Source organism: Dreissena polymorpha, chromosome 3 (assembly GCF_020536995.1).
Source record: "Dreissena polymorpha isolate Duluth1 chromosome 3, UMN_Dpol_1.0, whole genome shotgun sequence".
Classification (NCBI taxonomy): domain Eukaryota; kingdom Metazoa; phylum Mollusca; class Bivalvia; order Myida; family Dreissenidae; genus Dreissena; species Dreissena polymorpha.
Window position 1 is genome coordinate 88883135 of NC_068357.1, and position 15774 is coordinate 88898908.

The 15774-nt window shown below is 34.3% G+C and overlaps 1 protein-coding gene across 1 annotated transcript in view; it reads right to left on the reverse strand.

The window, feature by feature from the left end:
- The window catches only part of LOC127872392 (uncharacterized), a 38942-nt gene extending 25310 nt beyond the window's left edge, over positions 1-13632 (reverse strand). Inside the window, exon 1 of the mRNA XM_052415721.1 lies at positions 13377-13632. Coding sequence (XP_052271681.1) covers positions 13377-13409 — 33 coding nt within the window. The 5' untranslated portion in view covers positions 13410-13632. The remainder of the gene's footprint in view (positions 1-13376) is intronic.
- Positions 13633-15774: the final 2142 nt, after the last annotated feature.

Sequence of the window (15774 nt, forward strand, 5' to 3'; positions counted from 1 at the left end):
GGATTTACCAGTAATTGGCGGCTTTTGACACGTGGGTAAAACCTTTTTTCCGCTTTGCAATTAAGCAAACAATATACGCCAGAGTCCCTCGATGATAAGAGCGTTAAGCAAAATGCTATATCCCGAGACCATCAATGACAAAAATGATTTTGTCTGACAAAGTAATCTAATTTTATTACCAACAGCATATCCTTACATGAAAATCGACAAGAAAATAAAGACATGATCTGCTGGAGTAACGACCGCAGAGTAAATGAACTCGATTCTTAAAGGAGTTCGTTAACAAGAATTAATATTAAGTGCAGAGCTACTTTTAAAGAAGATCCATAGAACACACTTACAAAAACAACATTCATTTAAACACTTACTCTTAAGAATTTTACATTTTAAGTTAAATTTGCCTCAACAAACATGTATTTGTATAAGGTTGTTTCACATAAGTAGTTTTAAGCTGCCATGGGTCTTACGACTACGAATCTGTCATTAACGTCACATCGCCTACGAACGGCTTGATAAAAAAGTATAACAATTTAGGTTAAAACATTTATATACATGGAGGCGGAATGAGATACTATAAACATTAATGAAAACGCGACAGTTGGATAGGGAAAACGCGACGGTACGACGAATATTTCAAGACATTACGAAAACGACGACACGCGTTACGCTGATGATAACGCGACGGTATGATGGTGATATCTCAAAAGTGCGAAAAGTAATGCGGCCGTGCGATAATTAAAACGAGGCAGTGCAAAGGAAAACCAAAGTGTGTATGCGTACAGACAATATGTTTAAGAATGTGCATTATCATTTACACTTAGCGATCAAACGGTGTACCTTCACGACAATATGCACTCAGTAACTAGAATGCTTATCGGCCTAATATTCTTTAACTCTTTCAGTGTTGGAACCGAATTTTGAAGGCCTTTGCAAACAGTTTAGATTCAGATGAGACGCCACAGAACGTGGCGAAATTTTAGAAATTCAGCAGACGACATTATAGCAGACGACAAATTTCCCAGCATGCAAAGGGTTAACATGTACCTGTATGTATGATGGGCAAGATGATTGTTGTAAAGGACAGGTAAATGGATGCATGGTATAAACGGTACTGGAATCTTGACTAGTATAATAGCACTTAGACTAATTGGCTGTAGTAACGTGTGGGCCCGGTATTTACAACAAATCATACACGATGTTGAGACGGGCTGCTTTCTATAACTTCTAGAACGAAGTTAATTTACTTTAAAGGGGCCTTTTCACAGATTTTGGCATGTTTTGAAGTTTGTCATTAAATGCATTATATTGATAAATGTAAACATTAAGTTTTTAAAGCTCCAGTAAACAAAAAAAAATAAACTTTAAAAAAGGAAAAAAAAAGTAGCCTGCAACACGGCTCGAACCAGTGACCCCCGGAATCCTGAAGTAAAAACGCATTAGCCAACTGAGCTATCCTGCCAAGCATACTTAAGAAGTGTATTTTATACTTTATATAAGCAATCTTCGTAGTTTCTCAAATTTAAACGACAACAACAGAACTCTCCAAATTATTCAATCGTTTCGCGTTGCAACGCTTTATAATTTTTAGGTTTTTTAATCGTCAAAAGATGCATATAATGGCTATATTAGACCATGGCCAATGTTCAGTAATACTGTTTCCTCACAAATATCATAACTAAACCGAAATTTGCGAATCTGAAACAACTTTTTTCAATTTTGTCAATTTACCAAACCGTGAAAAGATCCCTTTAATATATATGTATCCATCCTACTTTAGTGATTGCATAATTTATAGAAAAGCAAATTGACCATAACGAAGGAATTATTACTTCTGCATCGTATACATGCAGTGTAGCGTCATATCGATATATATTGATCGACACCTTCAAAACTAGATTGAGTGATAACAATCTTAACTTTTTATAGACCTTGTTTCCTAGTCTCTATTGATAACATTTATAAATCTTGTTCCGTTTGTCGCCAACAATACTATTTTTTTTAACTTTCTTAATATTTTGAAACTTTCTCGACATTCAAACCGTGTTGAAACAATTAGTACGATTTCAATTTAAATGATTATCAGAGGTCGAAATTGACTTGGAAATATTGTATCAATAGTTTGCCTGTGTCTTATTCCTTAATGTACAATCATAGTGATCATTTCTGCTGACGATAAGTGCATACATTGAGATTAATACGAATCGCAGAAATTTACAGCGTACTTCTTCAAAGCATTTTATTCATACAAACTGCTTTCCACAACTGCGTTCAGCAGCTAGAAAAAACGTTTCTAAATTTCCAAATGTCAGCGAATTTTCGGAAGTAAACTTGCCTTATAATTTCAATATACCCATAATAATGAGACCGTTACAATAGGTAATTAGGCATTTACTTTTTGTTCTGACTCGAACATCAGAGGAAACAAAAACAAAAACACACAGCAAACATTAATTTTGCCTCACACACTGAACAAATGCTAATTCTTAAAACAGATATCAGTGATCACAGAGCAATAAATTATAGTCATTCAGATACGTAAGATCTGGTTAATCAATTTTACCTGTAGGAAGATTTAAATAATTAAAAGTATAAAACAGCAATGTGTTCAACTCGTTTCATCGTTTCAAATCTCCAAAATGTGACCATTTTCGTGATTTTTATGGTTTTAAAACACATTGTTTATTTTCCGAGTTAACAGAAAAAGTATTTTGATAAAAGCGCTAAAATCGGGATCGCCAGATAATGATTTAATGTTGACGTACACAACGGGTATATGTGGAGAATAACAACACTAGTAGCAAATGTGACGAAAGAAAAAACTTAATTAAACAAAGACATACAACGAATAACTAATGATAATAAATTATATAAGGCGCTGAAAAGCACTTTACACCAGGAACTTTCTGCAAGACTCACAAGGTGGCGTTTGCAGCACATGCAGGGACAACCTGTGGATTACCGATGTGCAAAGGAAATCTTCGATGTTGAGAAATGCAGATCTGAAATTGCACTTTTCTTTGCTAAATTACGTTTCAGCTTAAATGCGGGCTACGTAAAATTGTATTCGGTAATGCTTTCTTTGTTACGATGGCTAAATAAGGCTATTTTTGTATTTTTGACTTGATGGACATATTCTAAGAACAAGGCTGTTCATAAACTAAAGGCTATTCAATTCAGCTTTGTTTGACGCATAAAAATAGTTTTATAACATACGCGTAAAACGTTCATGAGCAGGTTTAAATATTTTGCATAGTAACGTTCTATTGAAACTCTACGATATTTCTGATACATGTTCATCGAATCGTATCCTTTTAGACCAGCGAATATCACAAATAAATTGAGCCAATTAAGAATGATGGGAGAGTCCACTAGGCAGAAATGGGTAAATCGCGTCATATTTAAGATGTGGCGAAAGGATTTTAGATGTTTACCAATGGAAGAACGAATATATTCATTTAACACTTCAGCTATGTCCAGACAACATATGTACTTCTACTCGGCACACCAGACTCGTGATAAAAGGTCGGACAGACAACGTTGATCAATCGACAGCGTTGAAGAGTCATTTCACACCTCAAATTATATCTCCGACTCCAACTCCAAGTTCGATGAGTTTTTGCATATGCTGCACAGGCAGCGACGACATGTGGAATGCGGATGTGTAACATCTGTGCTTGATTTGCAGCACGTGTCTTTCATGTTCCGCGTGTGTGTCCGTTGATAGGTCCGTTCAAATATTGAATGTCAAAACAACATTAGAACTGTCGATATGAAATAAAGCTGCTAAATAGCCAATAAAACAAACAAAGGTCAACATGAGTTATCCTAAAATATCGGCATCATAAAATGGTTTCGATACTGCGTTGCTAAATCAACAACTACATTATGAAGCAATATATTTTGTATCTACAGATATTTAACATTTTCATATTGCATGTTGTCAAATGATTAAGAATTCACGAGCCTTATTATTGAAAACAATATAAAAGTACATCATTATTGCGTTATTAGCTTCCAAAAAAACAACAACAGTTGTGACAGAATAAAATAAGGCTTTACCCTATTAGATTTTGTTTTCTTCGGACGCAATAATTAACGTATAAATTGTCGATAAGCAGTTAACATAACTTTGCATAAAACAGCGGGCTCTAATAATTTTCTGATGGATGCTGCCAGGATATTCTATTTTAATTTTGATTATCTATAGTAAATCGTTATGTTTAAAATATTCGTTTGCAATGACACATTATGTAAAACTTTGGTTTCATCGTTACAAACAGAGAAACAATTTTATATTAACTGTGTTATTTTCATACATAAATCATAACAATTAAGTTAGTTTTTTTTCTTACTTTTGCTTATTGACATCTTTAATTTCTCTTGATAATAAACCTTTTCGCTACTCGATTGCATGTACATAGTATCGGAATGCATAGTGCATGAAGCGGGCCAGGCGATTAGAACAATATATGTCTAATGAATTTTTGAGTTACTAGTTACTCGAAGTAAAAAATGACCTTAAAGATTAGTCAATACGGTATAAAGTTACAGCAAAGGTCATTATGGATAATTCTGCGTACAATAGTAATTACCATGTGGGAAAATAAGTTATATTTTATAAATAATTCGTATTTAATTTTGATACGCTGTATTACAATAAAATACTAATTCAAAAGTACTTTATGTTTATTGTAAATTACTATTGTAAAATCATACTTTTCAAATTCATTTTAAGTTTCGCTATGGACAGTTATACGTAGGAAATAATGTCTGATGGTTAATTTGGGCTTCCATAGAATGCGTTTTCAAAACAGAGTACAATATGCATAAACGAAAGGTATATTAGTTCTTTCATCGGGCTGTTATCGTGATCTTAATTGTTATCATTTGCTCTTCGAAAGGTGGTAATAGTTTCAGCATGTTTATCGGCAGAACGCTGTGTAGAAGCGTGTTGCAATTAATTACCCTGGATATCCAGTGGTACTGGTAGCGATATACATGTATATGCACGATGACGGAAACACTGTTGTACATCTGTGTGAATGGTAATTCAAAACAACCGGGTATTGGCCAGTTATGTAATGTTATTTCAAGTATCAAATACCCATAGAAAGTACCATAAAGTAATACATTTCTGAAAGAGAATTACATGAATTTTATTTAAAATATTGTTTTATGCACATGATGTTTTCACAATTTATTCATAATTTATAAACAATAATGTGCATTTTACATCAAAGTTAATCATTCTGATCGGCAGAATGCGAATCAATTTACTGTGACCACAACCAAGCGGACTGTAAACATCGATACTTACGCATGTGTATATATTTTGGTAGATGTTATTGCCTTTTAGTATGGGACAGAAGCAGGTACTTATGGTTTAAAAAGCATAACTTTCAACAATGCAACAATATTTGTCTTTGATTTATTATTTGGTCATACATTTGGTCATATATTCAATATATACATAAAGTCCGTAGTTGCAATTAAATGTTTTATATCAGTAGTTAATTTCTTAAAAAGCCTATGCGTTCTTTAATAAGTGTGGAATTTATACATATTACACACATGGATATGTGAGAAATGTGTTCAAATGACGATGATCTATCAGTGTGCAAATTGTAACCGACATGTAAGGTCTTGTCTTGTTAGTACTGGTATATTGTTATTTAAAAAGAAATTCTGTTAACTAATTAAATGCATATTAAATAACTATTTCAATTGTAAATAAAACTAGTTACGAATACATCACGTGGTTGTAACGTTTTGATCATATCTTATAAACCGGGGGCGACATTACACTAATGAAAATGACTCGAACTAAACTACTCTTTTGTTTAAATACATGAAATCATTAAATTGTGAAGCGTTTCAATCAAAACATTATTGAATAAATTGGTATGTATATGTTGTCTTTGTTAAATGTTTTTGAAAACGCATGGACAGCATGTGTAAAGTATACAATCGTAAGTGTACTGTAACAGTCTGGATAGGCAAATGACTTTGGGAATAACCTTTATATCCAAAGATGTCACTTGTTTGAGACCAGTTTTGGTAATTCGTGTCTTTGTTGTTTATAAAAGTATATTCGGGATATTAATATAGCGCTGTTGGATTACGCTTTATACATGTAGCAATGTAAAGCTTTTAATGAAAAAAACAGGCCAGGATCTATGAACAAGTAGAAAGTAAATTGTATTAAAATGAAATAAAATGTACGAATGTATGTATTAAACGATCAGTAGAATATGCGTTTTTTCATTAAAAATTTATAACAAGGCTTATTAAAACATTACACATATATTTACCGCAAATATATTTATATCCTTCGCCACTTCCATGGTATATCTAACTAATGACCCGTCTTGTGGAATGCTCTATATACTCCCGATTGGCACTGTTAGCACACCATATCAATTACAAATGTTTTATAAATATTTTGTGCAGGATAAAACACGTAATATTCAGTAACCACTAGTTAACTAACATATTCTGACAGAGTGGTTGAAATGCGCTACTACATTTTATCCGCACTTAACGACAACAGAGCACAGGGGCAAATCCGATGCCAGCAGCTACTGAACGCTGTGTTTGCTTTTAGATAAATGAATACAAACCGATGTCGTATATGTATCAATTTGCGCGCGCCTTCCGACGTGGAGCGGAGCTTGGATGGGGCGAAGATTCGGACAAACCAATCTCTGTACAATTTTGGGTTTTCAGCAGATCAAGACAAACCGACTTAAAGTCAGAGTCTCTAGTAAACTCATGCTCGCCTATAAAACTGGTTTGGTCATCTAGGTCATCTAGTTCTAAGGCAAGAAGAACCTGGCTAGTACATATATTATATATATATACCTATGTATTGTAGACAAATCATTGCTGGGCCGTTATATAGTGTATACATTTGCAATAGATGAGCACTAGGCATGGTCTTATTACATGTCCTCTATGCACATGATACGCAAACCATCACAAGTGAGGAAAAATTACAAAATTACCCATTGAGCAGAAAAAAGAGACATAATGTTAATATTTGGAACATACACACATAATTAACTGTATAATTCTGCTTAATCTTTCAACAGGTCGTTCCAAAATTTAACCAAAAATAGTTTAGACTCGGTCTTCAACTTGAGTTACATACGTTAACAACTAGAGATTAAACAGAAAGCAGGCTCCAGATTCTCTCTTTTTCGAAGGACTGGGTCGATGAGTACAAAACTCGAAAAAATAAGCTATGTGTAATAACCAGAAAAGTTTCAGCAGCGAAGCGAATGAATACGTCAGATGTACAGGTAAAAAACGCAAAGCGTTCAGGTTCGTTAATAAAGCCTGAGTATAAAACACTCATCAACAGATAGCAATGACGGTAAAATCTTCATTTCTTAAAGAGGCCGTCCAACAGATGTTTGCATGTATTAAAGCTTGTCATTAACTGCTTTAAATGCTTTATATTGATAAATTTAAACATTTGAACTAAAAATCTCCAGTAAAAAATAAGAATACAATTTAAAAAGAGAAGAAAAAACGTTAACCTCCACAGGGCTCGAACCACTGACCCCTAGAGTCATGGAAGCTTGGAGTTAAATGTCTCACGACTTTACCACTCGACGATCCACGCTCACGTCAAATGCGGAGGTATTTTTTTAGCTCTATAAGCAATCCTCGTAGTTTCTCAAAATATCGATTCGCGTCGAACGACGCTTTAATCTGTTGGACAGTCCCTTTAAAAGCTCATGTTGAATAAAAATACGAAAAGTAAAGAGAAAAATATTGTGCATTTGATACAAAAACAACAGATGAAAGTAATCTCTCAAAAAAGAAATGTTTTCACTTTCAAAGTCAGACAACAATTGTTATCATAAAAATTAATAAATGTTATAAAACATTGGTAAGACTTATTGTGTACGGTCGCTTTCTAAAAACACCACCGACCTTGTCAACTAGTTAATATCAAAATACAAGCAAAACAGTTTAGCATTATTAGTGTGAGCGTTAGCTCACACTAATTTTACAGAGCATATTTTGCAAATGTGCTTAGAAGCCTTAGCTACGCTATGGAAAGATAACCACTGCCTGTTGCAGCAGACGACAAATGTTTGGGCGTCTGCTAGGAAAGATAACCACCACATTTGCCTGTTTATAGTTTACCACTGGTACAGTGCAGTGGGTGTATATGACTTATAGTGTTTAACAGCTTGTAAGACGAGATTGGCCGGTCTAGTGTTTATCATTGAAATCTGTTCATATTGGCTGCTTTCAGGGAAAACGGGGCTTAATGCATGTCAAATAAGATTAGCCTGGGCATACTGATTAGCCTGTGCAATGCGCACAAGCTAATCAAGGACGACATTTCTGATTTTATAATGTTTTTCGTTTAAAGAAAGTCTGTGGTACTTGGATGACAATTTATGCATATGCATTAAGCCCTGTTTTCCCAAAATGAAGCTGAAATTATATTTTTTATTAATGACAAAAAAAAAAAAACATCTGGACCTGTGCATTAAGACACACTCTTAATAAATTTGAATGAGTTGTGTTAATTTAAAACTTGCAATATAAAAAGCTATAACATAATTTTTTTAAACTGAGTTGCGTCTAAACTTATACAACAGCAAACACCTACAGTGCCTTCAGCGCTTTGATTTTTTAAAACTTCATGGTACTTAGAAACGCTTTTTTTTCATATGAAATGTCTGCCTGCACTTGGTGATTGCGTATACCACATCTGTTTAAGTTCACTCAGAACAATTGCACATGGGACGAAAGGAATAACATAAATCAACATAAACATTCAAAGAATCGCGCTTGTTTCTTAGGCGCTGAAATGAATTTTACACCTTGCAAGAGCTGAACTACTTCCAGGGTGGCGTTCTTTGACGTCTGCTGCACTTGCAGCGACCAACTGTGGAATGCAGATCTGTAGATGTGCATCAAGCAGGTCTAACCAGCTCAAGAAGGCCCATGCAGACCCCCAGATAAGAGGCGTATCTGTGTATTTACGCATTAAAAAAAAACGCATTACAAATCGGCACAGTACGTAACAAAACGCAATACAAATCTTAATTCGTATTGTAAAGCTATTAAAGTGCGTAACCGGTTTAACCAATAATCCAGTTGAGTTTTTAGTGTAAGTTAAACTTTGAATCAAAAGTAAGTCAATCAAAATTAGCTTGTAATATAAATGGCGACCCATCTTGTTTGTGGATCAGCGGCTCCTGTGGGAATGTTTTTAAAGAAAGTCTGTTCATATCGTCATTTCAAATTCATTCTGTTTGCATTTAATAATATAAATAACAAATAATAATATTTCTAGATTAAACACGCTATTTGTCAGTTTTCTTTGGAAATTGAAAATACACCTAAATATTCCTAAATACCCTTTATGGCTGAAACAAAGGAGTATAATACGCTTTAACAATAAGATCATGTGAAATACCATTTAGACTAAATCCTTATTTGGAGCCCTGGGTCCGTGCATTTGTGCATTGAATGTTAATTATGTGTTTACTTATAGTTAACCATAACCATTTTGCCCGAACAAGAAATTTATTTTTGAGACAGTGCAGTCCGGTTCTCAAATAACTCACAACTGAAGTAATCAGGTTAGTTTTAACAATTCTATTAAAAAAGAAAAGGGCATTTTCACAGATTTTGGCATGTTTTGAAGTTTGTCATAAAATGCTTTATATTGATAAATGTAAACATTAGATATAAAAAGCTCCAGTAAAAAAATCAAGAATAAAATTTAAAAAAGGTAACCCTCAGAAGGGCTCGAACCACTGACCCCTGGAGTCCTAGAGTAAAAGTAGTACTCACTTAGACCACTCGGCCATCCTTCCGGATACAATGCTTGGTGTATTTTATACTTTATATAAGCAATCCTCGTAGTTTCACAGAATATAACGACAACAACAGACCTCTCCAAATTATAAATTCGTTTCGCGTTGCAACGCTTTATAATTTTCGGGCTTTTAAAGGGATCTTATGACGATTTATATGCATCTTTTGACGATTTTAAAACCTAAAAATTATAAAGCGTTGTAACGCGAAACGATTGAATAATTTGGAGAGTTCTGTTTTTGTCGTTAAATTTTGTGAAACTACGAAGATTGCTGATATAAGGTATAAAATACGTCAAGAATGTGTACTCGGCGGAATAGCTCAGTAGGCTATAACGTTTTTACTTCAGGACTCTGGCAGGACTCCAGGGGTCACTGGTTCGAAACCTGCTCCGGGCAATGTTCTTTTCCTTTTTTTTATTTTTTTTCTTGATTTTTTACTGGAGCTTTTACGATCCAATGTTTACATTTATCAATATAAAGCATTTAATGAATAAGTTTTAAAAAATGCCAAAATCTGTGAAAAGGCCCCTTTAAATCGTCACAAAATGCATAAATTGGCTATTTTAGAGCATGGTAAATGTTCAATATTACTGTTTCCTCACAAATAACATAACTAAAACGAAAATGTGCGAATCTGAATCAACTTTTTTCCATTTTGTCAATTTACCCAAACGTGATAAGGCCCCTTTAATTTTTATACACGTTTTGGAAACTTACAAAATAACTAGAGACATGACGCTAACATCTCTTCTGATAATCATGACACAAAAGTTTGTACGATATATAAGTACAGCAAACATTTATTAGTAGAAGCGATGTGTGGAACAATTTTACACAATCAAGAGTACAGTGTGTGAAAAATAAGTTTAAAAATGCCAAACTATTGAATAATTTTCAAAACTTAACTTTTTAAAACTATATCAGAAATATAATGTTTTGTTTTTGTAAGATTTTGAAGTTAAGCGAAATATACAGTGAGAAGACATTACACAATCTCCATTGGCAGTCAACGATTTATTATTGGCGTAGACAACAGATACCTTCAAAGAAGTATTAATAGTTCAAATAACACATCTGGCTGCAAACAAGACATGGGAAGCTTGGAAGTTATCTCAACGTTTCTGCTCACGTTTGCTTACATTAATATGCAACTATTATTTATGTTTTACTTGTTTAAGTGTTTTTGACGAAAGTGCTACTTAGAATTTTAACCGATTGTTTATAGCAATACTTAGGCGATCAGCCAACGTCCAAATAATACTAAGAGTAAATCACTTTCCATAGCTCATTGTAGGTGCATTCATTATTGACAAAAATGTAACCGTTCTTAACCCATTTATGCCCAGTGGACTCTCCCATCCTTCTAAATTGGATCAATTTATTTCCAAAATTAGGGGTGTCAAGTATATTTATTTCTATATTTAGAATATTCCATAAAGAAATTCATTTAAGCTAACAGCGCAGACCCAGATGAGACGCCGCATTATGCGGCGTCTCATCTGGGTCTACGCTGTTTGCAATGTCCTTTTTTTCAGGACGCTAGGCATAAATGGGTTAATTATTGCGATATGAGCTTTCCACAAAGGAATATATGCGAATACACGATGCCAAGATGAATTACACTTTCTGTTTGAATGTGATACTCGCACTGACGAACCACAATTCTATTACTAAACTGAATATACTAATGTTTTTATGTCCACGAAGACTGGCTAAATTTATTGTTAAAGCGTATTTAAAAAGACGAACTGTTATCTATGCATAGTTGTGAATAAGTATAAAATCGACATAAATTTCTGTGCAATATTTTTTTTTCATATTCATAATATGTAATTTAGATGTATCAGCGTATGTGCTGCTATTGTATATAATTTGAAATATTCTGTTTTGGTGACTTATAGGCCCATCGGGTCGGGTGCAAAACACACTTGTAGATACATTAATACGATGCTTTGTTATATTGCACATGTCAATACAATAAACAATTTACTTACTTACTTACTTACTTCCTTACTAACTAACTAACTTACACAAAATCAGGCTTCATTCTTACGGATGTTATGTGTTTTTTTTGGACTTGAAAATTGTCTTTGAGGAGTAACGTATAATTTTGCATACTATTTATGATACTTTTCCGGCAGATGCTGCCACGAGATCATACGTTAAGCTTTCAATAATCAGACAGCACAGACGACATTTTGTTGATATTTATCGTTTTCATTTTCATAATTGGGGAACATCAGAGGATATGTATCCGCTTGCGTAGAACGCTGTTTTAGCGCAGAGTACATACATGTGGCGCACCAGAAAGGTATCATCATCCTGGCACTCCAGGCAACGTTTTGTTATCCTGGGCATAATTTATATCATTCACTCATAGAAAGGTGGTAAATAGTTTCAACATGCTTATCAGCAGAACGATGGGCAAATGTGTGTTGGAATTAATTACTGTGGATATCCAGTGGTAGAGATAATACGCGCGAACAATGATTGAAACACCGTATTACAAATTTGAGCATGGAAATAAAACAGGCGGGTTGTTGGCCTGTAACATATCGTAATTTCAGTCAGAATTAGATGTAACGACCTATGCAGAATTATCTAACCTTAACGTAAAACGCGCATCATTCAAAATAAATATTACCTGATAGTAAACCGCCTGCTACTTATAACAACACTATTTTATACATAACCTTTGATGGTGAGATGAAACCCCTTGAGTTTTATTAATAGAAATCGATACATAGACGGATTGAAAACGACTAGCTTCAGAATCGACGATGTGCAGGTAACGATACACACTGGTAGTCCAGTGAATACAATTGAATACATATATAAGTCGCGTTCTTAGAAAACTGGGCATAATGCATGTGCGTAAAGTGTCGTCCCAGATTAGCCTGTGCAATCCGCACAGGCTAATCAGGGAAGACACTTTCCGCTTTTATGATCTTTTCCGATTAAATGAAGTCTCTTCTTAGCAAAAATCCAATTTAGGCGGAAAGTGTCTTCCCTGATTAGCCAGTGCGGATTGCAAAGGCTAATCTGGGACGACACTTTACGCACATGCATTATGCCCAGTTTTCTAAGAACGACACTTTACGAACATGTATTTTACCCAGTTTTCTCAGAACCCGACTCATATCTTATATTTAACTATGCATGCACTATACAAACTAAACTAATGTATCGACCTGTTACATATTACATTCAATAAAAAGGCACATATTCCACCAACAACATTTGGCACATATTGTAGAGGAAGTATTTTTATTATTAAATATCGGCATTATCCCCGATTCACACTCTACAGCTACTGGATTATTATGAAGTTGGTATCTGCAATCTGGTGAAAATGAAAAAGACAATTAATTAACGCATTCAATTAAATAGCAAACATTTAAAAAATAATCGTTTTAAACGCTATAAAGGCTCACCATGTAGTTCTCGCATGTACAAACGGACACCAAAATACGTCTATAAATGTACAAAATACCCATGAAACATACAGTTAAACAACACGCTTACCGCATATAAATTTATATCCTTCGAAACTTCCATAGTAAATCCAACTAAAGTTCCGTTTTGTTATATGCAATTATTTTTTAATCCAATCGCCACTGTTAGAACACTTTATCAGTTATAATTAGTACATAAACTTATTTTTTTACGGGTAAAACACGTATTATTCAGTACACACGATAAACTAATATCTACTGACAGTCCTGTTGAAACGCGCAACTACATTTTATCCGTACTATACGACAACATAGCTCGGAGACAAATGCTGTGCCAGCAGCCGCCGTACGCTGTTCGTTGTTAGATAAATGAATGCCGACCGATGTCGTCTGTATCAATATTCGCGCGCCTTCCGAAGTGGAGCGGAGTTCGGATAGGCACGGTATACTTAAACCGTTCTTTTCTCAGGCATATAGGTTTGAGCAGGTTATGATTTCGTGTCACCCAGACTAACATATTTTCAGTCAGTGTCTCTGTTTAAAATTATGCTCGCCAATCAGAATGATTTGGTGCTCCTGTTAAGAGATAAGGAAAAGTTGCTCGGCATGAGTAAATTTATGTTATGTATGTATATAATCGATAAGTAATAATGGGCACAGTTAATAGAAACAATTGGTGCAAATTTTTGTATAAATATACAATGCTTGAGCACTAGACGGCGTATTTATAGTATATAATATATATTGTGTACTTACGACAAACACGACCATTTAACACTAACTGCTGATCTCAATCGCACTGATCACACAAATAATGATTAAAATCATAACGGGTTGCTTTTTTACAAGAACTATAATGTTAATAACTTTTATTTTTTAAATGAAATCAATATTTTAATTCTATTTTACAGTCCAAAAGACTTTGGATTAATGAGCAGATATTCGGACAATTTACAATATATGCGGACATTGAAAAATTAAGTATCTATCAATTTACAATACTACTTATATTTTGTCGCATAAACTTGACAAGGAACCATAACACGCCAAAGGCTCGCTTACTAACAAAATTCCTGAACTCGTTTAATAAAATATGGTATGATATTACAACTCGTGCCAGATGTTTTTCATCCGCAATGTGCTGCCGCAATATTGTGATAGGGAATAATCGACAAGTCGTAATTGATTTGTGCCTAATCCCTGTAAAACCATTTAAAGGGGCCTTTTCACAGATTTTGGCATATTTTGAAGTTTGTCATTAAATGCTTTATATTGATAAATGTAAACATTGGATCTTAAAAGCTCCAGTAAAAAATCAAGAATGAAATTAAAAAAAGGAAAAAAGTAGCCGGTACCAGGGCTCGAACCAGTGACCCGCGGAGTCCTGGAATTAGTCTAAAGTAAAAAAGCATTAGCCCTCTCGGCTATTCCGCTGGGTACACACAGTTTAAGTATTTTATACCATATATAAGCAATCTTCGTAGTTTTGTAAATTTAAACGACAACAACAGAACTCTCCAAATTATTCAATCGTTTCGCGTTGCAACGCTTTATAATTTTTAGGTTTTCAAATCGTCAAAAGATACATATAATGGCTATATTGGACTATGGTAAATGTTCAGTAATAGTGTTTCCTCACAAATATCATAACTAAAACGAAAATTTGCGAATCTGAAACAACTTTTTTCAATTTTGTCAATTTACCAAACCGTGAAAAGATCCCTTTAAGAGATTTTTCTTGTATAACAGTATTTCATAAGCTCAACGTGGCAGCTAATTTGGGCGCGGAATTATGGTAATGAGAAGGCCTCTTTATGGAATGCATTTATACATTTTCTCGGAAAATACCAATAAATATTGTGCAACAGTTCGATACATTAGCGTGGTAACATGTCAATGGTCGATATTTATAATTTTATGTTGAGCATCATAACAAATAAACGAAAACATGTATGCTAGTTGTATAAGCATTTTTCGAATGTTACGATCTACTACATCATATAAGCACCGATGTTTAAGTGAAACGAATACTTGCGGTAAGATTGCCAAGGTGAATAAACGTGAAAGGTTGAATAACAATGCATAAAATACAAGTTATATGTGCGTGTTTGTTCACTTAAGCGGAAACTCAGTTTAGTTTTTAGTTTGTCGCGTTAGCGGCCGACTAAATTTACAGAGCATATTTTGCAAATCAGTATGTGCTTAGAAGCCTTAGCTACGGTAAGAAACGCAACTCACTATGCTAGGAGCGATAAATGCTTCTGCTCTACTTCTACAGTCAGTGTTTGTACCAGCTTGTAAGACGGCATTGGCCAGTCTAGTTTTTATCATTGAAATCTGTATATATTGGCTGCTTTCAGGGAAAACGGGGCTTAATGCATGTTAAATAAGATTAGCCTGTGCACACTGATTAGCCTGTGCAATGCGCACAAGCTAGTCAAGGACGACAACAGCGAACAACTTCTGTG